Below are 27,810 nucleotides of genomic sequence, written 5' to 3' on the forward strand. Positions count from 1 at the left end.
AAGCTGAGCGTACCATTATACATTAAAGGGATCGGCGGAGAGCTGTGGCTTCATTATCAATCCCTTAGAGTGATGCCCTAGTTATAGTGCAGTGTCTCCAACCAGAGTGCCTCCTGCTGTTGCAAAACTACAACTCCCAGCATGCCCGGACAGCCGAAGGCTGTCCGGGCATGCTGGGAGTTGTAGTTTTGCAACAGCTGGAGACACCCTGGTTTGGGAGACTGTTGTATTTTATTCTAAAACTCTCAGGGCACCACCTAGCTTTAATTGGTGACCACCAATTACACTCCTTATTCTAGTCCTACCACCAGTGTTTTGTATTTTTTATTACCAATTTTAAAGGGGTACTCTACCGGAATTTTTTTTTTTTTTAAATCAACTGGTGCCAGAAAACGAAACAGATTTGTAAAATGACTTCTATTAAAAAAAAAATCTTAATCCTTCCAGTACTTATCAGCAGCTGTATGCTCCACAGGAACTTCTTTTCTCTTTGAATTTCCTTTCTGTCTGATCACAGTGCTCTCTGCTGACACCTTTGTCCATCCTAGGAACTGTCCAGAGCAGAAGAGGTTTTCTGTGGGGATTTGCTCCTGCTACGGACAGTTCCTAAAATGGACAGAGGTGTCAGCAGAGAGCACTGTGGTCAGACAGAAAGGAAATTTGTAAAGAAAAGAAAAGAACTTCCTGTGGAGCATACAGCAGCTGATAAGTACTGGAAGGATTAAGATTTTTTAACAGAAGTAATTTACAAATATGTTTAACTTTCTGGCACCAGTTGACTTATATATATATATATATATATATATATATATATATATATAATATGTTTTCCAGTGGAGTACTCCTTTTCAAATCATCTGCATTTACTTGGAAATCCTAAAAATTCGGACACCAGTGCAGCTGTATCCACAAATGTCAAGATTTTTAATACAGCTGTATGCACCACCATATGATCATGTCATTGCACAAAGGCTCCACTGATAAACATGGCAGGTATATTGAGGCAGGATATCTTAATACAGCATCTCTCACGACACATTCTTAAATTTTTTTATTTAATTTGTTTTTTTACCTTCAGATTTACAGACACAATGGACGCCGACCTCAGCCCGCAGGACCGGAAGGACTTGGACAAGTTTGTCAAATTCTTTGCGTTAAAGGTAGAAATGAAATCTGATATATCTTAAAGGGGTACTCCGCCCCTAGACCTCATATAGATAAGATGTCTGATCACGGGGGGGGGGGGGGGGGGGGTCCTGCCGCTGGGGACCCTCGTGATCTCGGCTGCAGCACCCCAGACATCCGGTGCATGGAGCAAACTTCGCTCCGGGCCGGATGACTGGCGTTGCGGGCCGGATGACTGGCGTTATGGGGCGGAGGCTCGTGATGTCAGGGCCACACCCCACTCGTGATGTCACGGCCACGCCCCCTCAATGCAAGTCTATGGGAGGGGCGTGACGGACGTCACGCCCCTCCCATAGGCTTGCATTGAGGGGACGTGGACGTGATGTCACAAGCCTCCGGTGCTGCTCTAAACGAACGCCGGGTGCAGCAGGGAGACCGCGGGACCCCCGTGATCAGTCATTTTATCCCCTATCCTATGGATGTCTAGGGGCGGAGTACCCCTTTAAATGATCGTATATACTCTGATTCACACTGAAAGCCCCTACAAATGTAGCAGCCGCCAAATGAACATGAACATGAATGTAGTGCATCACAGTCTGTATATTTCCTATTACAGGCTATTTTTATGATGCACTGGTTGCCACGCTTACCCCTGCACGTGGCTATAGCGCAAATCCAGCTATGCAGTTATCACGTGTCAGTGCCTATACCATACCATACCTGAGCTGGGGGAGCTGTATGTAATGTTTTAGGGTTAGCATGTCAGGTATTGATTTTCCTTGTGTTCTGCAGATACACTTTGTTGTCAGGTAAGGAAAAATAATCACAACCAACTAGGGCTACAACTAACAATTAATTTTATCGATTAGTAATTGATCAAAGGAGTAGTGCAGTGAAAAGTAACTTGTCCCCTATCAGAAGGATAGGGGATAAGTTATAGATCGCGGGTGGGGGTTAAACCGCTGGGACCCCCCACGATCTCCTGAACGGGGTACCGGCTGTTCCGACACCCGCAGGAATCCGCGGCCGACAGGCCCCTCCATGTATCTCTATGGGATACATGGAGGGGGCGTGTGGGCCGGCACTCCGTGCGGGTTTTGGCATGCACCCTTCCAGCAGACTGGTGGGACCCCATTAGGGGAGATCGTGGATGGTCCAACAGTAGGACCCCCCACAATCTATAACTTATCCCCTATACTTTGGATAGGGGATAGGTTATGTTTCACTGCACTACTCCTTTAAAGGGGTACTCCGGCCCTAAGACATCTTATCCAAAGGATAGGGGGTAAGATGTCTGACCACGGGGGTCCCGCCGCTGGGGACACCCACAATCGTGCATTCGGCACCCACCTCTTTGATCTGCATGCCGCGCTGCCAGCTCGCAAACTGCCGTGTGCCCACCACGGGGTCGGGATATCGTGATGTCACGACTCCGCCCCCGTGTGACATCACCCCCCGCTATGCAAGTTTATGGGAGGGGTCGAGACGGCAGTCACGCCCCCTCCCATACACTTGCATAGCGGGGGGCGGAGTCATCCAATAGGAGCGGAGTGCATAGCGACGTGATGGCGGCGACGGAGAGCGAAGATGCCAGGGAAGCAGAGGCCTTGCCGGAGCGTCGGGGACCAGTTGATTTAAAAAAACAAAAAGTTTTTCACTGAAGTACCCCTTTAACCTTAAGGACTCAGCCTATTTTGGCCTTAAGGACTATTTTCATAGTCATCACTCATTATATCATAAAATGTATGGCGCAACCAAAAAACACTATTTTTGTGGGGAAATTAAAAAGAAAAACGCAATTTTGCTAATTTTGGAAGGTTTCGTTTTCACGCCGTACAATTTACGGTAAAAATGACATGTGTTCTTTATTCTGAGGGTCAATACGATTAAAATGATACCCATTATTACATACTTTTATATTATTGTTGTGCTTAAAAAAAAATCACAAACTTTTTAACCAAATTAGTACGTTTATAATCCCTTTATTTTGATGACCTATAACTTTTTCATTTTTCCGTATAAACGGCGGTATGAGGGCTCATTTTTTGCGCCATGATCTGTACTTTTTTTTTTGATACCACATTTGCATTATTTGCAAATGTATAAAAAAAAAGTAGGAATTTTGGAATTTTTTTTTTTTTTTCGTTCACGCCGTTCACCGCACGGGATCATTAACATTTTATTTTAATAGTTCAGACATCTACGCACGCGGCGATACCAAATATGTCTATTAAATTAATTTTTTACGCTTTTTGGGGGTAAAATAGGAAAAAACGGACGTTTTACTTTTTTATTGGGGGAGGGGATTTTTTACTTTTTTTTTACTTTTAATTTAACATTTTTTTTTTACACTTGAATAGTTCCCATAGGGGACTATTCATAGCAATGCCATGATTGCTAATACTGATCTGTTCTATGTATAGGACATAGAACAGATCAGTATTATCGGTCATCTCCTGCTCTGGTCTGCTCGATCTCAGACCAGAGCAGAAGACGCCGGGAGCCGGACAGAGGAAGGTGAGGGGACCTCCGTGCGGCGTTCTGAATGATCGGATCCCCGCAGCAGTGCTGCGGGCGATCAGATCATTCATTGAAATCGCGCACTGCCGCAGATGCCGGGATCTGTATTGATCCCGGCATCTGAGGGGTTAATGGCGGACGCCCGCGAGATCGCGGGCGTCGGCCATTGCCGGCGGGTCATTGGCTGCGATCAGCAGCCGGGATCAGCCGCGCATGACACGGGCATCGCTCCGATGCACGCGGTTATGTACAGGACGTAAATGTACGTCCTGGTGCGTTAAGTACCACCGCACCAGGACGTACATTTACGTCCTGCAGGGGTTAAGGAAATGACTTGGGACAAGCTGTATGTAAATTTTCCGCAAGTAGTCATATGTGTGGACACCACGGAGAAGTAGTCATCGTGTCCTGGGCTGTAATCACACCCGTTGAGGCACATAAGGACGTCCTCGCTGTGCTGCTGAAACTTGGAGCATGATGACATCTTCCTGGCTGTTGAAGAATGAGGTCACTGCATATACCACTGAAACCAATGCACCTCCACCGAAGCCAGAAAGAGTTATTTTCTAACGATGATGCATAAGATTTTGGCAACAAAGCGATGACGTCGGGCTGTGCCCATGTAGTCAGTCGCTCCCCAAAAGGCTAGGACACGATGACTACTTCTCCAAGGTGCTCATAACCACTACCCAAGGGCAGTGAGGGGCCCACTAATACTACTAAGCTACGGCCCTAGGGTTTGATTTTCTCCAAGGTGCCTACGTAAATGACTTTTTGGGCAATTTACATACATCGTGCGCCATTTATAGAAGTCGCTTTTTTTTAAAGGGGTACTCCGGCCCTAAACCTCTTATCCCCTATCCAAAGGATAGGGGATAAGATGTCTGATCGCGAGGGTCCCGCTGCTGGGACTGGCGATGCAGGGGCTGGAGGATCGTGACATCATGCCCCGCCCCCTTAATACAAATCTCGCACCTTCCCATAGACTTGTATTGAGGGGGCTAGGCTTCACGAGGGCGGGACCCCTGAGATCAAACATCTTATCCCCTATGCTTTGGATAGGGGATAAGATGTCAATTGTCGAAGTACCCCTTTAACAATTATGGAAGGGACTGAGAGCATACGATTACATTAGGAAATGTGTTATCATGTATCACGTGTTACCATTCATTACACAGGTCATATACACTGCTCAAAAAAATAAAGGGAACACTAAGATAACACATCCTAGATCTGAATGAACTAATCGTATGAAATACTTTCCTCTTTACATAGTTGAATGTGCTGACAACAAAATCTCACAAACATTATCAATGGAAATCAAATGTATGAACCCCTGGAGGTCTGGATATGGAGTCACACTCAAAATCATAGTGGAAAACCCCACTACAGGCTGATCCAACTTTATGTAATGACCTTAATACAAGTCACAATGAGGCTCAGTAGTGTGTGTGGCCTCCACGTGCGCGTATGACCTCCCTACAATGCCTGGGCATGCTCCTGATGAGGTGGGGGATGGTCTCCTGAGGGATGTCCTCCCAGACCTGGACTAAAGCATCTGCCAACTCCTAGACAGTCTGTGGTGGATGGAGCGAGACGTCCCAGATGTGCTCAATCGGATTCAGGTCTGGGGAATGGGCGGCCGGTCCATAGCATCAATGCCTTCCTCTTACATGAACTGCTGACACACTCCAGCCACATGAGGTCTAGCATTGTCTTGTATTAGGAGGAACCCAGGGCCAACCGCACCAGCATATGGTCTCACAAGGGGTCTGAGGATCTCAACTCGGTACCTAATGGCAGTCAGGCTACCTCTGGCAAGTACATGGAGGGCTGTGCGGCTCCCAAAGAAATGCCATCCCACACCATTACTGACCCACCGCCAAAACGGTCATGCTGGAGGATGTTGCATTCAGCAGAACGTTCTCTACGCCGTCTCCAGACTCTTTCACGTCTGTCACATGTGCTCAGTGTAAACCTGCTTTCATCTGTGAAGAGCACAGGGCGCCAGTGGCGAATTTGCCAATCTTGGTGTTCTCTGGCAAATGCCAAACATCCTGCACGGTGTTGGGCTGTAAGCACAACCCCCACCTGTGGACATCGGGCCCTCATACCACCCTCATGGAGTCTGTTTCTGACTGAGTGGACACATGCACATTTGTGGCCTGTTGGAGGTCATTTTGCAGGGCTCTGGCAGTGCTCCTTCTGCTCCTCCTTGCACAAAGGCGGAGGTAGCGGTCCTGCTGCTGGGTTGTTGCCCTCCTACGGCCTCCTCCACGTCTCCTGATGTACTGGCCTGTCTCCTGGTAGCGCCTCCATGCTCTGGACACTACGCTGACAGACACAGCAAACCTTCTTGCCACAGCTCGCATTGATGTGCCATCCTGGATGAGCTGCACTACCTGAGCCACTTGTGTGGGTTGTAGACTCCGTCTCATGCTACCACTAGAGTGAAAGCACCGCCAGCATTCAAAAGTGACCAAAACATCAGCCAGGAAGCATGGGAACTGAGAAGTGGTTTGTGGTCACCACCTGCAGAACCACTCCTTTATTAGAAGTGTCTTGCTAATAGCCTATAATTTCCACCTGTTGTCTGTTCCATGTGAAGTTGATTGTCAATCAGTGTTCTTCCTGAGTGGACAGTGGGATTTCACAGAAGTGTCAGTGACTTGGAGTTACATTGTGTTGTTTAAGTGTTCCTTTATTTATTTGAGCAGTGTATTAGTGACAGATTCCCTACTCCTAAGTCTATCCCCCCTATCCGCAGGATAGAGAATAACAAGCTGATTGGTGGGGGTCTGACCTTTGGTACCTCCCACTGATCATTAGAATGGAGAAAAATTAGCCCGCGAATTAAAGGGGTACTCTGCTGGGAAAACATTTTTTTTCTAAATTAACTGGTACCAGAAAGTTCAACAGATTTGTAAATTACTTCTATAAAAAAAAAAAAAATCTTAATCCTTCCAGTACTTATTAGCTGCTGTATACTACAGAGGAAGTTGTGTAGTTCTTTTCTGTCTGACCACTGTGCTCTCTGCTGACACCTCTGTCCGTGTCAGGAACTGTCAAAAGTAGGAGAAAATCCCCATAGCAAACCTCTCCTGCTCTGGACAGTTTATGACATGGACAGAGGTGTCAGCAGAGAGCACTGTGGTCAGACTGGAAAGAACTAAACAACATCCTCTGTAGTATATAGCAGCTGATAAGTAATGGAAGGATTAAGATTTTTTAATAGAAGTGATTTACAAACCTGTTTTAACTTTCTGGCACCAGTTAATTAAAAAAAAAAATAAATTTCAGCGGAGTACCCCTTTTTAATAGCGCGCACCGAGCATGTGTGGCCAACTCTCAATTAGTTTTGGAGCTTCTTCTTTGCTTTAAAGGGGTACTCCGGAGCTTCTTCTTCTTCTTATTTTATTTTATTTTTTTAAATAAACTGGTGCCAGAAAGTTAAACAGATTTGTAAATTACTTCTATTAAAAAATCTTAATCCTTACAATACTTATTAGCTGCTGAATACCACAGAGTGAAATTCTTTTCTTTTTGGAACACAGAGCTCTCTGCTGACATCACGACCACAGTGCTCTCTGCTGACATCTCTGTCCATTTTAGGGACTGTCCAGAGTAGGAGAAAATCCCCATAGCAAACCTTTTTTGCTCTGGACAGTTCCAGACATGGACAGAGGTGTCAGCAGAGAGCACTGTGCTCGTGAGGTCAGCAGGGAGCTTTGTGTTCCAAAAAGAAAAGAATTTCCTCTGTAGTATTCAGCATCTAATAAGTACTGGAAGGATTAAGATTTTTTTTTTTTTTTATAGAAGTAATTTACAAATCTGTTTTACTTTCTGGCACCAGTTGATTTAAAAAAAATAAAATATATATATATATATATATATAAGTTTTCCAGCAGAGTACCCCTTTAAGGGAACTTCTATTGGAATAAATGGATAACTGATTGCGTTCCATTCATTAAGAGGATAATTTTTCTCCATTCCTGTGATTTGTTGGGGTCCCGGTGGCCTGGTCCCCACTGGCCAGCTTGCTATCCTGTGGATAGGACAGTGTGCCTCCAGCTGTTGCAAATCTACAACTCCCAGCATGCCCAGACAGCCAGAGGCTGTCTGGGCATGCTGGGAATTGTAGTTTTGCAACAGCTGGAGGCACGCTGGTTGAGAAGAAGGGGAATAGGGGAAAACTTTAGCAGTTTGGAATGTATAATGTCTATTGTTTGTCTCCTTGTGTCTCGGTCGTGACGGAAAGAGTGGAATAGCTACATATGTAACATATTGTTTTATAATCTATTATTATAGTCACGTTTCATGCTTTAGCATTTGTAACCTACATATAAAAAAAATGTCTTTATATAACAGGCAGTCCAAGTCATCGTACAAGCCCGGCTGGGAGATAAGATTTGTACTCGTTCGTCTTCCTCTCCGACAGGTTCAGACTGGGTAAGTGTTTTATACAGCGGCGTCTTGTCACATACATATTTTATAGGTATAGGTCCATTAGCTGTCATGGTTTTTGTTTTTGTTTTTTGTTTCTCCAGTTTAACTTGGCCATAAAAGACATCCCTGAGGTGACTCAAGAAGCCAAGAAAGCTCTTTCAGGCCAGCTGCCAGCGGTGGGGCGCTCCATGTGTGTGGAGATCTCCCTAAAGACCTCAGAGGTACGGGGGGGGGGGGGGGGGGGGATATAACATACCTGAGACGGGAGTAATGATGTCATCTGAGCTAAAACAACAATAAATTTATTTTTGGCCTTATCCCCACCATGTCTACAGGAAATGCCATAAATGTCTGATAGGTGCAGTACTCGCCTCTAGGACCTATTTTTACCACAGGGGTCCCACGTCCGATGAGAGAAACATAGGTTCCACTCATTAGGAGTTGCACCTATGTCTATGTAGGTGCACACCATTCGAGACATAGATATCCGAGTTGGAAATAACCCCCCCCAAATGGGCACTGTCATTAAAACTAATTTTTGCTATTGCATTCCTTATGGTAAATAATAATAATAAAAAATCTTTCTAATGTACTTTGTTTAAAAAAAAAAAAAAAAAAAATGTGTTTTTCATGTTTTATTGGTGTTTAAAAAAAGCTGCCACTAGGTGTCTCCCTACTAGTCCAGAGCACATTCCCTGGCCTGGCAGAAGTCCAAAATCAGGAAATGCAGTCTGGAGTGCTGAGGGGGGGTGCAGGCTTAGCCAATCATAGCTCACCTCACACTGAACTGCTCTGGGCTGTGTGTAGCAGAGTGAGGGAGGAAGTTCTCCCCTGTATGGCTTCAGATGATGTCACGCCTGCTGGGAAACGCCCCTTCCCGGTCTGTGAATCTGACTGAGCAGAAAATACAGAGCAATATCAAGGTAGAAAAGTAAAAAATAATAAAGATAAAAGGCAGGGGAGATCATGAGAGGTACTCTTTAAAATAAAAACGTTTAACTTAGGCTACTTTCACACTGTGAGCATTCATCCATTATTAAACATCCGTTTTCTGTGTAAAAACGGATGTATAATAACGGATGAAATAACTGGTGCTAATGGCTGAATAACGGGGATATTCATCCGTTAAGACCCGTTATAATGTCCCTCATGTACGGCCGTTTTAACACCTCTGCCTGCAGACTCCTACAGCCGGGACTACTACTACTCCCATCATGGAACAGACTTGTTTCCATGATGGGAGTAGTAGTTCCCCCGTCTGCGGGTGGCTGGGGAGGCTACATTAGTGTTTGTACTACTACCCCCATCATGGAACAGACTCTGTTCCATGATGGGGGTTGTAGTACAGGGGCTGAGAGATTGATCGCACCGGGTCTCATTTCTGAGACCCGATGCGATTAGAAGTTATAAAACAGGGGGTAGGGCGGCATGCTGCGTTCCCCTTGCGATGTACGATGTATGTTACTTTCATTTTTAAATTCCCCGCCGGGAGCCCTGAATGGCCGGTACAGATGAGCCATTCAGAGCTCCTGGCAGGGTTTTTAAACTTCAGTGTTCCTTACTGTATAATCACATCCCCCCCCCCCCCTTAAGTATAGGAGGAGCAGCGGAGAATGGAGGGATCTATCCCCCCTGTGTGCTATGTAGTGTTACCCCCATCATCCCCAACACTCATAAGGGATGTGCCCCTGATGCCAAGTTATGTATGTGTTAAATGTACATGTAGTTCCTGTCAGGGCTGGATTGTCCACTTTTTGGGGGATTTTCATGCCCCTGTAGGTTCAACATTCTTGTGCCCTATGGATTACAGTCATCTCGAGCGTTCCTTACTGTATAATCACATTCCCCCCTTAAGTACCGTATTTTTCGCTGTATATGCCGCACTTTTTCTTCCCCAAAACTGGGGGGGAAAAGTCGGTGCGTCTTATACGGCAAATACACCCCTATCGCGGCGGTCCCTGCGGCCATCAACGGCCGGGACCCGCGGCTAATACAGGACATCACCGATCGCGGTGATGTCCTGTATTAACCCTTCAGACGCGGCGATCAAAGCTGACCGCCGCGTCTGAAGGGAAAGTGACACTAACCCGGCTGTTCAGTCGGGCTGTTCGGGACCGAACAGCCCAACTGAATAGCCGGGTTAGTGCTTGCAGGACACCGGGAGGGACCTCACCTGCCTCCTCGGTGTCTTCTCCGTTCAGGGATCCCCTGTATGGCCGGCGCTCTCCGTCCTCGTCATCACATCGTCGCGTCGGCGTGCGTAACGACGCGATGGCGGCGACGGAGAGCAAGGATACCCGGCCGGCAGCAGAGACGTTCCGGAGCGGCGGAGACACGTGAGTATTACCTCCTATGCAGTGGGCTTCAATCTGCGGACCTCCAGATGTTGCAAAACTACAACTCCCAGCATGCCCGGACAGCCAACGGCTGTCCGGGCATGCTGGGAGTTGTAGTTTTACGACATCTGGAGGTCCGCAGATTGAAGACCACTATTGGGTTCAAAATTTTTATTTTTTTATATTTTGCACCTATAAATTTGGTGCGTCTTATATGCCGGTGCGTGCGTCCTATAGGACAAAAAACACGGTATATTTACGCAGGAAAAGTCATCAACTGCCAAGCCGAGAAGTTCGTCACGAATCGAATTTACTGTAAGTTCGCTCATCTCTAGCAACAAGGTTAAAAATTGACTACATTTACTCCAGCTCAAACATGGAGCAGAAAAAGCTACTACCAAAGTAAAAAAGGAAAAATTGCTTACGTGAAAGAAAATTATCAACAGGCTGAAACCAGTTTTATAAATAAGTCGCACATAAGCAAAAAAAAAAAGTAAAGAAAAAAGTACTAAAAAAAAAGGAATACATAAGCAAACATTGATAAATGTCCCTCATATTCCTCACCGCCGCCTGACATGTCCCCGCTGCTGCCCTGCTCCAAGCGCAATCAGAGCGCACAGCGAGGACGTATCAGTCTATTCCCCACTGTTCATCTCCATCGGGGACACTTATCCCCGATCCTTTGAGGATAACCAGACTGGATTCAGTTGTAGTAAAACCTCAATAAGATTCTAGTGCAGCAATGATTTCCCTTTACAGTTCGTCTCATTAACCACTTATATTTTGCAGGGAGACTCGATGGAGCTGGAAGTCTGGTGTCTGGAAATGAATGAAAAGTTAGTGACTTTTTTCATTATGTTCTTGAGATGTGATGACATGGACTGTATACTTCAGTAGGAAATGTAAATCAAATCATTCTGTAAAATGGGTAGTCCAGCTTTTTTTTTTTTTTTTTTTTTTTTTTTTTAAAGGTAAGTGCAAAGTTATGTATGTGTTTTAAAGGGGTACTCTGGTGGAAAACTTTTTTTTTTTTCTAATGAACTGGTGCCAGAAAGTTAAACAGGTTTGTAAATGACTCCTATTAAAAATCTTAATCCTTCCAATACTTATTAGCTGCTGAATACTACCGAGGAAATTATTTTCTTTTTGGAACACAGTGCTCTCTGCTGACATCACGAGCACAGTGCTCTCTGCTGACATCTCTGCAAACATATACTGCTCTGGACACTTGCTAAAATGGACAGAGATGTCAGCAGAGAGCACTGTGGTCGTGATGTCAGCAGAGAGCTCTGTGTTCCAAAAAGAAAATAATTTCCGCTGTAGTATTCTGCAGCTAAGAAGTTCTGGAGGGATTAAGATTTTTTTTTTTTTTTTTTTTAATGGAAGTAATTTACAAATGTATTTAACTTTCTGGCACCAGTTTGATAAAAAAAAACAAAAAAAAAAACGTTTTCCACTCGAGTACCCCTTTAACCCCTTAAGGACTCAGGGTTTTTCCGTTTTTGCACTTTCGTTTTTTCCTCCTTACCTTTTAAAAATCATAACCCTTTCAATTTTCCACCTAAAAATCCATATTATGGCTTATTTTTTGCATCACCAATTCTACTTTCCAGTGACATCAGTCATTTTACCCCAAAATTCACGGCAAAACGGAAAAAAAAAATCATTGTGCGACAAAATCGAAGAAAAAACACCATTTTGTAACTTTTGGGGGCTTCCGTTTCTACGCAGTGCATATTTCAGTAAAAATGACACCTTATCATTATTCTGTAGGTCCATACGGTTAAAATGATTCCCTACTTATATAGGTTTGATTTTGTCGCACTTCTGGAAAAAATCATAACTACATGCAGGAAAATGTATACGTTTAAAAATGTCATCTTCTGACCCCTATAACTTGAGGGCTCATTTTTTGCGCCGTGATCTGAAGTTTTTATCGGTACGATTTTTGTTTTGATCGGATTTTTTAATCACTTTTTATTCATTTTTTAATGGTATGAAAAGTGCCGAAAATACGCTTTTTTGGACTTTGGAATTTTTTTTTTACGTGTACGCCATTGACCGTGCTGTTTAATTAACGATATATTTTTATAGTTTGGACATTTACGCACGCGGCGATACCACATATATTTATTTTTATTTACACTGTTTTATTTTTTTTATGGGAAAAGGGGGTGATTCAAACTTTTATTAGGGAAGAGGTTAAATTACCTTTATTAACACTTTTTTTTTTACTTTTTTTTTGCAGTGTTATAGGTCCCATAGGGACCTATAACACTGCACACACTGATCTCTCATGCTGATCACTGGCATGTATTAACACGCCTGTGATCAGTGTTATCGGCGCTTGACTGCTCCTGCCTGGATCTCAGGCACGGAGCAGTCATTCATCGATCGGACACCGAGGAGGCAGGTAAGGGCCCTCCCGGTGTCCTATAAGCTGTTCGGGACGCCGCGATTTCACCACGGCGGTCCCGAACAGCCCGACTGACTAGCCGGGATACTTTCACTTTAGAAGTGGCGGTAGGCTTTGACCGCCGCTTCTAAAGGGTTAATACCGCACATTGCCGCGATCGGCGATGTGTGGTATTAGCCGCGGGTCCCGGCCGTTGATGAGCGCCGGGACCGACGCGATGTAATGCGGGGTCGCAGCGCGACCCAGCTTCATATCGCGGGAGCCGGCGCAGGACGTAAATATACGTCCTACGTCGTTAAGGGGTTAATGTACATTTAGTACAATGCACATGGAGTCTTGAGAAGCATGTGCAGAGTGATGTATGCTGGGCAACAGATCAGTATAGGATTTCTAATGGCTATATAACTAGAGATGAGCGGACTTACAGTAAATTTGATTCGTCACGAACTTCTCGGCTCGGCGGTTGCTGACTTTAGCCTGCGTGAATTAGTTCAGCTTTCAGGTGCTCCAGTGGGCTGGAAAAGGTGGATACAGTCCTAGGACTGTATCCACCTTTTCCAGCCCACCGGAGCACCTGAAAGCTGAACTAATTTATGCAGGAAAAGTCATCAACTGCCGAGCCGAGAAGTTTGTGACGAATTGAGTTTACTGTAAGTTCGCTCATCTCTAAATATAACCATCCAAGTAGTGTTACCCCCATCATCCCCTACACTCTTAAGGGATGTGCCCCTGATGCCAAGTTATGTATGTGTTAAATGTACATGTAGTTCCTTTCAGGGCTGGATTGTCCACTTTTTGGGGGATTTTCATGCCCCCGTAGGGTCAACATTCTTGTGCCCTATGGATTACAGTCATCTTGAGCCTTTTCCGGCTCGAGACAGCAGCTGACCTCAGGGGGCTTGGCGGCTTCTCGTCTTGCCCTACAAACCAGGCCCCTTATGACGTGTGCGGCCCATCTGTACGTCCCACCTTGCCTGCGTAGAAGACGTCCTCCCACTGTCACGGGGACGCAATTAACGCAGGCCCGTCGGGACCTACGGATTGGCCGCACACGTCATCAGAAGATTGGCTTGTCAGAGTGACCTGGGAAAGGCTCGAAAAGACAGAAATCCGTAGGGCACAAGAATGCTGAACCTCAGAAGGCATTAAAATCCAAAAAAGGGGACAATCCACCCCTGACTGGTACTACACACATACATAATTAGGCATCGGGGGCACATACCTTAAAGGGGTACTCCGCTGCTCAGCATTTGGAACAAACTGTCCCGAACGCTGGAGCTCATTACGTCATAGCCCCGCCCCCTCATGATGTCACACCCCACCCCCTCAATGCAAGTCTATGGGAGGGGGCGTGACAGACGTCACGCCCCCTCCCATAGACTTGCATTGAGGGGGTGGGGTGTGACATCATGAGGGGGCGGGGCTATGACGTAATGAGCTCCAGCGTTCGGGACAGTTTGTTCCAAATGCTGAGCAGCGGAGTACCCCTTTTAAAGTACAAGAGCTCCTGCAAGTCAGTCTAGGGGACGATGTGAGTAACACTACATTGGCGGCTATATGGCCATAAGATGTGCTATATAGTGCAACGGATGCCCAGCATACACCACACTAGGATTCCATGTGCCCTGTAATACTGACAGCGCTGTGTATCTCGTGATGGCTGGGGGGGGGTGGGGGTCGGGGTCAGTACATACATTCTAGGCAGCAGTGATTAGAACCCATACGACAGATCCTGCACGGCTGTTAGTAAACCAAAATTCTTTGAAACGCTGCAATGTTTCAAAAGAAATCAAAGTGTTTTTTGTCATAAGGGAGCCTATGTGTGTCATGCTGCCCGAACTGCTCCTGATAAGATACGGAGACCCGACTGGTGTTATACTTATGTTATTCTAGATTGTTTTTAATTGTATTTTTTTTCTTCTATCTGCTCTATCCATAGATGTGACCGGGACAGCAAAGTGTCCTATACCGTATATAATCGTCTGTCATTACTACTGAAGTCATTACTTGCTGTGACCCGGGTGACCCCAGCCTATAGGTTGTCTAGGAAGCAAGGACATGAATACGTCATTCTCTACAGGTCTGTATATCCCATGGCTAATGCTATTTCAATTATTTATATTTCGTTTGACAACTTTAGCTGTAATTCAGCTTTCAGCACTATCTTTTGTATTAAATCATTAAAGGGGTACTCCGATGGAAAACTATTTATTTATTTATTTATTTATTTATTTTTTTTAATTAACTGGTGCCAGAAAGTTAAACAGATTTGTAAATTACTTCTATTAAAAAAAAAAAAAAAATCTTAATCTTTCCAGTACTTATTAGCTGCTGAATACTACAGAGGAAATTCTTTTCTTTTTGGAACACAGAGCTCTCTGCTGACATCATGACCACAGTGCTCTCTGCTGACACCTCTGTCCATTTTAAGAACTGTCCAGAGTAGGAGAAAATCCCTATAGCAAACATATGCTGCTCTGGACAGTTCCTAAAATGGACAGAGATGTCAGCAGAGAGCACTGTGCTCGTGATTCAGCAGAGAGAACTGTGTTCCAAAAGGAAAAGTATTTCCTCTGTAGTATTCAGCAGCTAGTAAGTACTGGAAGGATTAAGATTTTTTTAATACAAGTCATTTACAAATCTGTTTAACTTTCTGGCACCAGTTAATTAACCCCTTAAGGACGCAGGACGTAAATGTACGTCCTGGTGAGGTGGTACTTAACGCACCAGGACGTACATTTACGTCCTAAGCATAACCGCGGGCATCGGAGCGATGCCCGTGTCATGCGCGGCTGATCCCGGCTGCTGATCGCAGCCAGGGACCCGCCGGCAATGGCCGACGCCCGCGATCTCGCGGGCGTCCGCCATTAACCCCTCAGGTGCCGGGATCAATACAGATCCCGGCATCTGCGGGAGTTCGCGATTTAAATGAACGATCGGATCGCCCGCAGCGCTGCTGCGGGGATCCGATCATTCAGAACGCCGGACGGAGGTCCCCTCACCTTCCTCCGTGCGGCTCCCGGCGTCTCCTGCTCTGGTCTGTGATCGAGCAGACCAGAGCAGGAGATGACCGATAATACTGATCTGTTCTATGTCCTATACATAGAACAGATCAGTATTAGCAATCATGGTATTGCTATGAATAGTCCTCTATGGGGACTATTCAAGTGTAAAAAAAAATGTAAAAGTAAAAGTAAAAAAAAAGTGAAAAATCCCCTCCCCCAATAAAAAAGTAAAACATCCGTTTTTTCCTATTTTACCCCCAAAAAGCGTAAAAAACATTTTTTATAGACATATTTGGTATCGCCGCGTGCGTAAATGTCCGAACTATTAAAATAAAATGTTAATGATCCCGTACGGTGAACGGCGTGAACGAAAAAAAATAAAGTCCAAAATTCCTACTTTTTTAATACATTTTATTAAAAAAAAAATTATAAAAAGTGTATTAAAAGTTTTTTATATGCAAATGTGGTATCAAAAAAAAAGTACAGATCATGGCGCAAAAAATGAGCCCTCATACCGCCACTTATACGGAAAAATAAAAAAGTTAGAGGTCATCAAAATAAAGGGATTATAAACATACTAATTTGGTTAAAAAGTTTGTGATTTTTTTTAAGTGCAACAATAATATGAAAGTATATAATAATGGGTATCATTTTAATCGTATTGACCCTAAGAATAAAGAACACACGTCATTTTTACCATAAATTGTACGGCGTGAAAACAAAACCTTCCAAAATTAGCAAAATTGCGTTTTTCGTTTTAATTTCCCCACAAAAATAGTGTTTTTTGGTTGCGCCATACATTTTATGATATAATGAGTGATGTCATTACAAAGGACAACTGGTCACGCAAAAAACAAGCCCTCATACTAGTCTGTGGATGAAAATATAAAAGAGTTATGATTTTTAGAAGGCGAGGAGGAAAAAACGAAAACGTAAAAATTTAATTGTCTGAGTCCTTAAGGCCAAAATGGGCTGAGTCCTTAAGGGGTTAAAAAAACACCCCACAGGTGTACCCCTTTATAAAAGGTTGACTTATTTTGCAGATTTTTTTTATTTAGTTTTATCCATTCACATATAAAGCTGCATACAAAATTATGTTTTACCATACACATGACTAAGGCACGTAGGGTGGGTTCATGCAGCGTGTTTGTTTTTGTTTAAGGCAGTGTTTCCCAACCAATGTGCCCCAGCTGTTGCTAAACTACAACTCCCAGTATGCCCAGACAGCGTTTGGCCATCTCATTAACGGGGTACTTCTCTGCTAGACATTTTATTCCCTAAGGTGTCTGATCGCGTGGGTCCCGCTGCTTGGGACCCCCTGTGATTTCCTGTGGTAGTAATTGTGACGTCACGTCCCCCTTGTGACGTCACGCCACGCCCCCTCCATTCATGTCTAAGGCAGAGGGTGTGTCGGCCGACAAGCCCCTTCCCATAGTCACGAATGGAGGGGGCGTGACATCACAAGGGGGACATGGCCGTGATGTCACGATCACAGCCTCCGACTCTGAGCGTTGTGAATAAAATGTTGGAGCACCGAAGTACCCCTTTAAGTAGTGACATATCACTAGGACAGTGTTTTCCGACCAGGCTGCCTCCAAGCTGATGCAAAACTACAACTCCCAGCATGCCCAGACAGCCTTTTGGCTGTCTGGGCATGCTGGGAGCTGTAGTTTTGCAACAGCTGGAGGCACACTGGTTGGGAAACACTGGTTTAACGTTTATGTTTTATACACTGAAAGAAAAAAAATACAGTAGCATTGGTTTCCTATTGACTTGCATTATATATTTAGGAAGAATTGCAAGGTATAAGTTTTTTTATTTATTTATTTATTTTGCCTTTCACAATAGACTACATTTTTGTATACAGCTAAATTTAGGGTGGGTTCACAGTGCGTTTTTGTCTGTTTCACTGTTAGCATTACAGTACTGATGAATCGTAACAAACTAGCGGAGAGATTTGTGCAGCGGCTACTGAGCTGTTTAGCTCACAGAGCATTGTTCAGACCGGATACAGTTGTGTCCACCTAAAGCTATTGTGGGGTTTTCTTTTCTTTCAATGTAATACTTTCTTTTATTATTTTTTGTAGGATTTATTTTGGAGATGTCCAGCTCCTGGGACTTAAAGAAGGTGATGTATCAAATACTATAATTATAATGTGATGTCCCAGTACGGGATATGCATCTCACAGTCCTATCAGCTTGAGTCCCTGCAGGTCCCCAGAACTCACCTGCACTGTACCCTTATAGTCTGTATAATTGTATATTATGTATAAAGGACCTTTGATATGGTCACATGATAATGCGGTCACATGTTCAATTCACATGTTTGTTACCCAGAGAGCACCAGCTAACCAGGTGACCTGCAGCTTGACCTTTGGGCTCCTTGCTCAGCCCCCCTTTATTAGAGGGGGTGATACTACAATCAGACTCTTAGATCCTGAGGTCAAGTCCAGTCCAGACGTCTCAGATCCAGTGTCCAGCACATCTGGAGGCCTCAAGCCTAAATTACAGCCACAAGTCAGTAAGTCAAGTCATCTCTGTCTGCTGTCATTATCTTCAGTCAAGTCTATTATAGTCAGCGTGGCTGTGCTAAAGTCTGTCAAGTCACTGCAAGTCCCAGCAAGCTGCAATGTCCCCTGTGTTACTGGTCACCTCTCTGGGATCCTGGCCTAGCTGTAAAGACTATTACCATCTGTCTACCTCAGTAAGGCTACCTTTAACCCTAACCTGGTCTTGGACTCTTATTTGCCCTGCCTAACTAGGACTAGCGATGCTACAATTCAGGTGGTTCTTTGTAAAACCACGCCCTGGCGTCACGAACATTTAGGGTTAACACCATCTGCCTCTGGGCTACAACATCTGCCCCCTATACCTCACATCGCACCCCCGTGGCCCACCACAATAATACTATAGTGATCGCTACAGTCATCAGTGTTTGTCATCACACTCTTTGTTTTTTCTTCTTAGGGTTCCAAGCAGTACGTGTCGGGACCGTAGGGACTCCCATTGGAACCCTTACTTTGACCTGCGCCTATAGAACCAATCTGGCCTTCATGTCTACTCGGTAAGCCTGGTCACTACAGGTAGGCGGGAGACTCCTAATAATGTGCAGAAGTATTGACAGTGAACACTTATAGCTCTGTATAGATCATACACCACTTTGTATGCCAATACCCCTACACTGAAGGCTAAGAGGTAGATGACGATCTATAGGACAGCAAGGCCCAGCAGCCCAATAACATCAATGTGTTTGTTGCATTTCAGGCAGTATGAAAGGACCCAGCCCATCATGGGGATTATTATTGATCATTTTGTTGACCGACCTTTCCCCAGTACCGCACACATGCATCCCTGCAACTACAGGTGAGGACACAGGCAGCATGCACACACTACATCTATAGACTCAGAGGTCATCCGCTCAGTCTGCCCACATAGCACACATGTTAAAGGGGTACTCTGTTGGAAAACTTTTTATTTTTAATTTTTTTTATTCAACTGGTGCCAGAAAGCTAAACAGATTTGTAAATTACTTCTATTAAAAAATCTTAATCCTTCCAGTAGTTGTTAGCTGCTGTATATTACCGAGGAGGTTCTTTTCTTTTTGGAACACAGAGCTCTCTGCTGACATCACGAGCACAGAGCTCTCTGCTGAAATCACGAGCACAGAGCTCTCTGCTGAAATCACGAGCACAGAGCTCTCTGCTGAAATCATGAGCACAGAGCTCTCTGCTGAAATCATGAGCACAGAGCTCTCTGCTGAAATCACGAGCACAGAACTCTCTGCTGACATCACGAGCACAGTGCTCTCTGCTGACATCTCTGTCCATTTTAGGAACTGTCCAGAGCAGCATATGTTTGCTATGGGGATTTTCTCCTACTCTGGACAGTTCTTAAAAATGGACAGAGATGTAAGCTGAGAGCACTGTGCTCGTGATGTCAGCAGAGAGCTCTGTGTTCCAAAAAGAAAAGAATTTCCTCCGTAGTATTCAGCAGCTAATAAGTACTGGAAGGATTAAAGGGGTATTCCAGGCAAAAACTTTTTTTATATATATCAACTGGCTCCGGAAAGTTAAACAGATTTGTAAATTACTTCTATTAAAAAATCTTAATCCTTCCAATAGTTATTAGCTTCTGAAGTTTTCTGTCTAACTGCTCAATGATGATGTCACGTCTCGGGAGCTGTGCATGATGGGAAAATATCCCCATAGGAGCTGGACAGCTCCCGGGACGTGAGTCATCAGAAAGCAGTTAGACAGAAAACAGCAACTCAACTTCAGAAGCTAATAACTATTGGAAGGATTAAGATTTTTTAATAGAAGTAATTTCCAAATCTGTTTAACTTTCTGGAGTCAGTTGATATATAAAAAAAAGTTTTGGCCTGGAATACCCCTTTAATATTTTTTAATAGAAGTTATTTACAAATCTGTTTAACTTTCTGGCACCAGTTGATTTAAAAATTAAATAAAAGTTTTATCCCGGAGAACCCCTTTAAACACACAAGGGGAGATTTAACAAAACCTGTGAAGAGGGAAAAGTTGACCAGTTGCCCATAGCAACCAATCAGATCGCTTCTTTATTTTTTAAAAAGGCCTTTCAAGGATTTTGATAAATCTCCCCTACAGTGATCAATAGGACAAGTATTGTAGCTTACGGTAGCTTTTCGGAAAATGTATTTAAATCGTAGCTATCACCAGTCATCTAACTGAAATAGGTGTGTGTCTCCTTTAAATTCGGGACCTATAAATCCTAAATAAAATACCTGTATGTATTGTAGGTCTGCCCGTTTTAATAGAGGCCTTGTCCCTGCTTAGTAACCATGAAGTCTGCCCTGATATCCCACATGTGTATAAAGCAGTGTTTCCCAACCAGTGTGCCTCCAGCTGTTGCAAAACTACAACTTTCAGCATGCCCGGACAGCCAACGGCTGTCTGGGCATGCTGGAAGTTGTAGTTTTGCAACAGCTGGAGGCGCGCTGGTTGGGAAACACTGGTATAAAGAGTAAGGCTTCAGTAGGATGCATAGATAGATATAGGTAACAATGGGATCAGTTGCTGTTAAAGGGGTACTCCACTGAAAAACTTTTTTTTTTTTTTTTTATCAACTGGTGCCAGAAAGTTAATCAGATTTGTAAATTACTTCTATTTAAAAAAATCTTAATCCTTCCAGTACTTATCAGCTGCTGTTATGATTCTTTTTGAATTTCCTTTCTGCCTGACCACAGTGCTCTCTGCTGACACCTCTGTCCATGTCAGGAACTGTCCAGAGCAGGAGAGGTTTGCTATGGGGGATTTGCTCCTTCTCTGGACAGTTCCTAAAATGGACAGAGGTGTCAGCAGAGAGCACTGTGGACAGGCAGAAATGAAATTCAAAAAGAAAATAATTTCCTGTGGATCATAACAGCAGCTGATAAGTACTGGAAGGATTAAGATTTTTTTTAATAGAAGTAATTTACAAATCTGTTTTAACTTTCTGGCACCAGTTGATTTAAATAAATAAAAAAAAAAAAATATAATAATAAATAAATCAATGTTTTCCAGTGGAGTATTCCTTTAAGAGAAAGCAGGGAAGCTGAACCTTTGTACGCAGCCGTGTTACTCTTACCATGCACTTTTTTTTAATTAGTTTTCTATACTATAAATGACCTAAATAGTTGTCCAACTCTCTGGCTACAGAAGCCACCAATTACGTCACGTATAACCAGATCTTTGTGCACGTCCGTCATATAGCAGTGCTGTGTTTATTACTCTGCTGTAGCTGCGCATATAACCTTACTCTATAGCTCAGTGTTTCCCAACCTGGGTGCCTCCAGGTGTTGCAAAACTACAACTCCCAGCATGCCTGGACAGCCTTCGGCTGTCCAGGCATGCTGGGAGTTGTAGTTTTGCAACATCTGGAGGCACCCTGGTTGGGAAAGACTGCTATAGCTGTATGCCTTGCAGCTGACCCGTCTTTTATGCCTCATTACCTTTGCACATCGTCTTCTTCGTGTACATTTGATCATTGTTTTGCATGTGGTTTGTTTTAATGTTTCCTATTAGGGCACCTGAGGATCCAGGAGCTGTGTACCCATCTGTGGAGGATTCTCAAGATGTCTGTGCCACGTCCTTTTCTACATCCCCTCCATCACAGGTGAGTTTGGTCTGTATTGTGCAGCAAAACCTATTCTACTTCCATGTGCCAATGTTCACTCAAGCATATTTCATTAAAGGGGTACTCCGGTGGAAAACTTTATTTTTTTTATTTTAATGAACTGGTGCCAGAAAGTTACCGTATATACTAGAGTATTAGCCGACCCGAATATAATCCGAGGCCCCTACTTCCCCCCCCCCCCCCCCCCCTAAACCTGGGTAAACTTATTGACTCGAGTATAAGCCTAGGATGGAAAATACATAATCCCCCCCCCCCTCTTTTATCATCCAGATCCCCCCCCTGTCATCATCCAGACCCCCCCCCAGTCTCTATCCCCCCTGTCAGCATCCAGACCGCCCCCCTGTCATCATCCAGACCCCCCCCAGTCTATATCCCCCCTGTTAGCATCCAGACCGCCCCCCTGTCATCATCCAGACCCCCCCAGTCTATATCCCCAGTCTATAGCCCCCCTGTCACCATCCAGACCGCCCCCCTGTCATCATCCAGACCCCCCCCCAGTCTATATCCCCAGTCTATATAACCCCTGTCAGCATCCAGACCGCCCCCTCCGTCATCATATAAGTCCCCCTCGTTGTCTACTCGCCTCTCCAGTTCTCTCGGTCCTGTTGCTTAGTAGCTGTAGGGACCGTCCGCATTCCGGTGGGGAGGGTGAGCCGTTCTGGGCCGTCCATCTTCACCGGGAGGCCCTCTTCTCCACTCCGGGCCGGCACCCCAGACTAGTGACGCTGCATTGACACCGCCACGCTGGGACGTCCATACGCAGGGATGCCCCTGACATCACGGATGTCTGCTGCGCACGAACGTCCCTGTGCGTCGTCTTCAATGCAGCGTCACTAGTCGGATGGTCCCTGCAGCGAAGATGGACGGCCCGGCCAACCAACCAGCCCCCCCAATGGTATATAAAATTTTTTTTTCACTTGAGTATAAGCCGATAGGCATTTTCAGCACAAAAGATTGTGCTGAAAAACTCTGCTTATACTCGAGTATATACGGTAAGCAGATTTGTTAATTACTTCTATTTAAAAAAATCTTACTCCTTCCAGTACTTCTTAGCAGCTGTATGCAACAGAGGAAATTCTTTTTTGTCTTGTCCACAGTGCTCTCTGCTGACACCTCTGTCCGTGTCAGGAACTGTCCAGAGTAGCATAGGTTTGCTATGGGGATTTTCTCCTGCTCTGGACAGTTCCTGATACGGGCATCAGGTGTCAGCAGAGAGCACTGTGGACAAGACAAAAAAGAAATTCAAAAAGAAAATAATTTCCTCTGTAGCAATCAGCTGCTTATAAGTACTGGAACGACAAATATTTTTTAATAAATAGAAGTGATTTACAAATCTGTTTAACTTTCTGGCACCAGTTGATTTAAAAAAATATATATATTTTCCACCGGAGTACCCCTTTAAGGGTAGGGTGACATGTGCCGCATTTTGATGCATATTTGTTACCTATTGACTTTAATGGGGAGGAAAATACACAGCAGCAAAATATGGCACGCGTGACCTGACCCTAAAGGTGCATTATTCCCATTCCATTTCAAGGACACACACACGGTGTAGTGCTGGATATTCACTCACATCATGATTGGTTCTATCAATTTGCCTGCACTTTATGACATTGGTAAAATCTCCTTTTAACTACTCTGGGCAACAAAAAAAACTTCACTGTTTATATAGGAAAGTGTTTTTATGCCGGTGTGAGGAGTAAAAGTAAATGGCCACCCCTGATTACGATTTAGTTTTAATTCCTTTTGTCTAAATAGGCTAAAATATCTGAGCTAATTTAAAGGAATACTGTACTGGAATATACCGTATTTTTCGCCCTATAGGACGCACCGGCGTATAAGACGCACCCAATTTTTAGGGGCAAAATCTAAAAAAAATAAAGATTTTGAACCCAATAGTGGTCTTCAACCTGCGGACCTCCAGATTTTGCAAAACTACAACTCCCAGCATGCCCGGACAGCCGTTGGCTGTCCAGGCATGCTGGGAGTTGTAGTTTTGCAACATCGGGAGGTCCGCAGATTGAAGACCACTGCATAGGAGGTAATACTCACGTGTCCCCGCTGCTCCGGACCCGTAACCGCTGCCCTGGATGTCGCTCCATCGCTGTCGCCGTATCCCCGTCGCTCCAGAACGTCTCTGCTGCCGGCCGGGAATCCTCGCTCTACGTCGCCGTCATCACGTCGTTGCGCACGCCGACGCACGTACCCGATGACGAGGAAGGTGAGCGCCGGCCATACAGGGGATCCCCGAACGGAGAAGACACCGAGGAGGCAGGTAAGGTCCCTCCCGGTGTCCTGCAAGCACTAACCCGGCTATTCAGTTGGGCTGTTCGGGACAGCCGCGGTGAAATCGCGGCTGTCCCGAACTGCCCGACTGAACAGCCGGGTTAGTGTCCCTTTCCCTTCAGACGCGGCGGTCAGTTTTGATCGCCGCGTCTAAAGGGTTAATACAGGGCATCACCGCGATCGGTGATGTCCTGTATTAGCCGCGGGTCCCGGCCATTGATGGCCGCAGGGACCGCCGCGATAGGGGTGTATTCGCCGTATAAGATGCACCAACTTTTTCCCCCCAGTTTTGGGGAAGAGAGTGCGTGTTATACGGCGAAAAATACGGTAACTCATCCCGAATCCGAAGGATAGGGGATAAGTTATAGATCACAGGGGGTCCAACCGCTTGACGCTCCTGTGATCTCCTGTACTGTGCGACAGTCCGCAAAAAGGGGGCGTCCCTTCCCTGCATGACCCAATGCCCGACATGCCCCCTTCATGTATCCCATAGAGATATGTCTGCCACGGCTTCCTGCTGGGGACGGTACGGCGCTTCCTGCGGACTGCCACGGCCCTGTACAGGAGATAAAGGGGGGGGGGCCAGCGGTCGGACCCCCGCAATCTATAACTTATCCCCTCATAATATAGTAGTAACCTAGTATACAGTAAGTTTCCTGTAGTAATGGCTGCAGCTGCCAGCATGTTTATTTATTTATTTTTAATCCAAAGTGATTTAAAGTTCTGTATCCCAAAAATTGACTACCAAGATATTTAAAGGAGATGTCCGGTGCAGACTTTTCCTATTCCGTCCTGCCCGGGCTGCAAAAAAAAAAGAGAGAGAAAACTTTCACTTACCTTCCTACGTTCCCCCGGAGCTCCGCAACAGCTGTTTGGTCGGCCGGGCTGTCTGCTTCCTACTTCCTTTACCCCGGGACGTCACACGGCGCTTCAGCCTATCACCGGCAGAGGCAGGACATCGCTGTGCCCGGTGATAGGTTGAAGCGCCGTGTGACATACCGGGCTAAAGGAAGTAGGAAGCAGACAGCCCGGCCGACCGATCAGCTGTTGCAGAGCTCCGGGGGAACATAGGAAGGTAAGTGAAAGTTTGTTTTCTCTTTTTTTTTTTGCAGCCCGGGCAGGACGGAATAGTAATAGTTCACACCGGACATCTCCTTTAAAGGTAGCCATAAAAAAATGAAGTACCAATGTATGAAAGGCAACCATACTAATACAATGGGGGGAGATTTACGATGTGTGGCGTTTCCATATGCTGCTCATAAATAAAGCTCCACTCGTTTTCAGTTCCCTTGATTTTACAATGTGGTGCAAACCTTTTACTAAATCCAGCTGCTCCTTGGTTGCCGCTGCACCCAGCGCAGAAATATACACCAGCTCGAAGTTGGTGTAGATTTCTGCAATGTATTGTCTCAAATCGACCCTTAAGTCACATGTAAGGAGGACACGGCCCCCTGCGCGCCGCCTCCATGCGAAGACACACCCCTCACTGCCTCCTTCCCTCCCCCATCGCATCTTGAAATTATCTTATGTCGGGGCCATCGTAGGTCGGGGGGGGAGGTCACTGTATGCCACTGACGTGGTTTGTAAATGTCTCCCAATATCTCTTGGCCAAGTGCTTGTTCAGCCGACAGTAATCTTTACGCATCCCTCCCAAATGGGAAGATGGAGAAAGCTGCTGCCAGACTCCTTTCGGCAGTGGCTTATCTCCTTAAATTGGTACTCCGGTGGAAAACTTTTTTTTTTTTTTTTTTTTTTTTTTTTTATCAACTGGTGCCAGAAAGTTAAACAGATTTGTAAATTACTTCTATTAAAAAATCTTAATCCTTCCAGTACTTATTAGCTGCTGAATACTACAGAGGAAATTCTTTTCTTTTTGGAACACAGAGCTCTCTGCTGACATCATGACCACAGTGTTCTCTGCTGACAGCCAAAGGCTGTCCAGGCATGCTGGGAGTTGTAGTTTTGCAACAGCAGGAGATGCCCTGGTTGGGAAACACTGCTCTATTGTGTACATAATGTCAAGAAGTAAAGATTCCCTTGAAGGGTTCAGTGCAGTCCTATCTTACCTGTCTGCTCTCTCTCTCCTGTCTGTCTCTCTTTCTCTGGCTTATTGTGTGTAGTATGTCTTCACTCTCAGTAAGGCACAGTGTCACACAGCCTCTCCTGTGGTTACGGACTCCCACAGGGTCCTGACGATGGGACTGACCTTCCCTCACCAAGTGAGTCCAGTATGGGCATGTGTATTGTGTGAGCCTATGTGCATAGAGGAAATAGGGATAACAGGCAACTACTTGCATTTGAGACTGACCTCTCCCTTATACTCATTCTACTGCATATGTAGAGGTTTGTGGACAGTGCCGCGCATGGGCAAAAATAGAAAATTAAAATAGTAATAAAATTAAATATATTAGTAAAATTCATATTTTTAGTGATTATTTTTAGAGAGATAAAGCCCCTTTAGGGTCGGGTCACACACGCTGCGCAGTGGGAAATATGCTGCGTATTCTCCCATGAGCACAGCCTTGAGGTTGGCTGGCTGGTCCGGGTGTCACGGTTACATCAACGCACTGGCCCAGTCTCCAGACCTTACTGCAAACACAGGGCTGCTGTGAGTAGCTCTGTGCGTCTGCTCCTAGGAGAGTAGGCAGCGTATTTCCCGCTGTGCAGCGTGTTTCGCAGACTGGGAAATATGCTGCGTATTCTCCCATGAGCACAGCCTTAAGGTTGGGAGGCTGGTCCGGGCTTCACTGTTATGTCAACGCACTGGCCCTGTCTCCAGACCTTACTGCAAACACAGGGCTGCCGCAAGGAGCTCTGTGCGTCTGCTCCTAGGAGAGTAGGCAGCATATTTGCCGCTGTGCAGCATGTTTCGCACACTGTGGAATATGCTGCGTATGCGCAATGGTGTCCCTACCCTAACTCCTTTAGGGTAGGATCACACATAACGCATCCGCAGCGTGTTTTACACTGCGGATCCACCGGTAACCAGACCCATAATGTGCCTCAAGCTGTTGGCACCTACCGCCCTTCCCCCTTCTCCTCTACTCCAAGCAGCCACTCAGGGGTCTGCGAGTCGCCGCGCGCACGCACAGTGTACTCACACATCGCAGCTGCTCTGCAGGCCCCTGTGTGGCTGCTCGGAGTGGCGAATTGCTGCTGCGAGCATACCGCGGAGCTTGGAAACAGCTGGAGGCACACTATGGGTCGGGTCACTGGCGGATTCGCAGCATAAAATACGCTGCGGATAAGTTACGTGGGACTCTACCCTTAAAGGGGTACTCCGGTGGAAAACTTTTATTAATTTTTTTTTTTTTTTTAAATCAACTGGTGTCCGAAAGTTAAACAGATTAATAAATGACTTTTCTGTAAAAAAAAAAATCTTAATCCTTCCAGTACTTATTAGCATCTGAATACTACAGAGGAAATTATTTTCTTTTTAGAAAAACACAGAGCTCTCTGCTGACATCACGAGCACAGTGCTCTCAGCTGACATCTCTGTCCATTTTAGGAACTGTCCAGAGCAGCA

At 45.2% G+C, this 27,810-nt stretch overlaps 1 protein-coding gene across 1 annotated transcript in view; it reads left to right on the forward strand.

Annotated features, from left to right (window-relative positions):
- ATG13 (autophagy related 13) overlaps positions 1–27,810 on the forward strand; it is a gene marked incomplete in the record, with an annotated part of 53,449 nt that overhangs the window by 10,068 nt on the left and 15,571 nt on the right. The window contains 10 exon segments of the mRNA XM_056527660.1: positions 1,079–1,160; positions 8,014–8,094; positions 8,193–8,312; positions 11,217–11,263; positions 14,783–14,923; positions 17,936–17,976; positions 18,816–18,912; positions 19,113–19,211; positions 21,887–21,977; positions 26,405–26,503. Of these exon segments, the coding sequence (XP_056383635.1) occupies positions 1,079–1,160; positions 8,014–8,094; positions 8,193–8,312; positions 11,217–11,263; positions 14,783–14,923; positions 17,936–17,976; positions 18,816–18,912; positions 19,113–19,211; positions 21,887–21,977; positions 26,405–26,503 (898 nt within the window).

This window comes from Hyla sarda, chromosome 6, assembly GCF_029499605.1.
Source record: "Hyla sarda isolate aHylSar1 chromosome 6, aHylSar1.hap1, whole genome shotgun sequence".
Lineage (NCBI taxonomy): Eukaryota > Metazoa > Chordata > Amphibia > Anura > Hylidae > Hyla > Hyla sarda.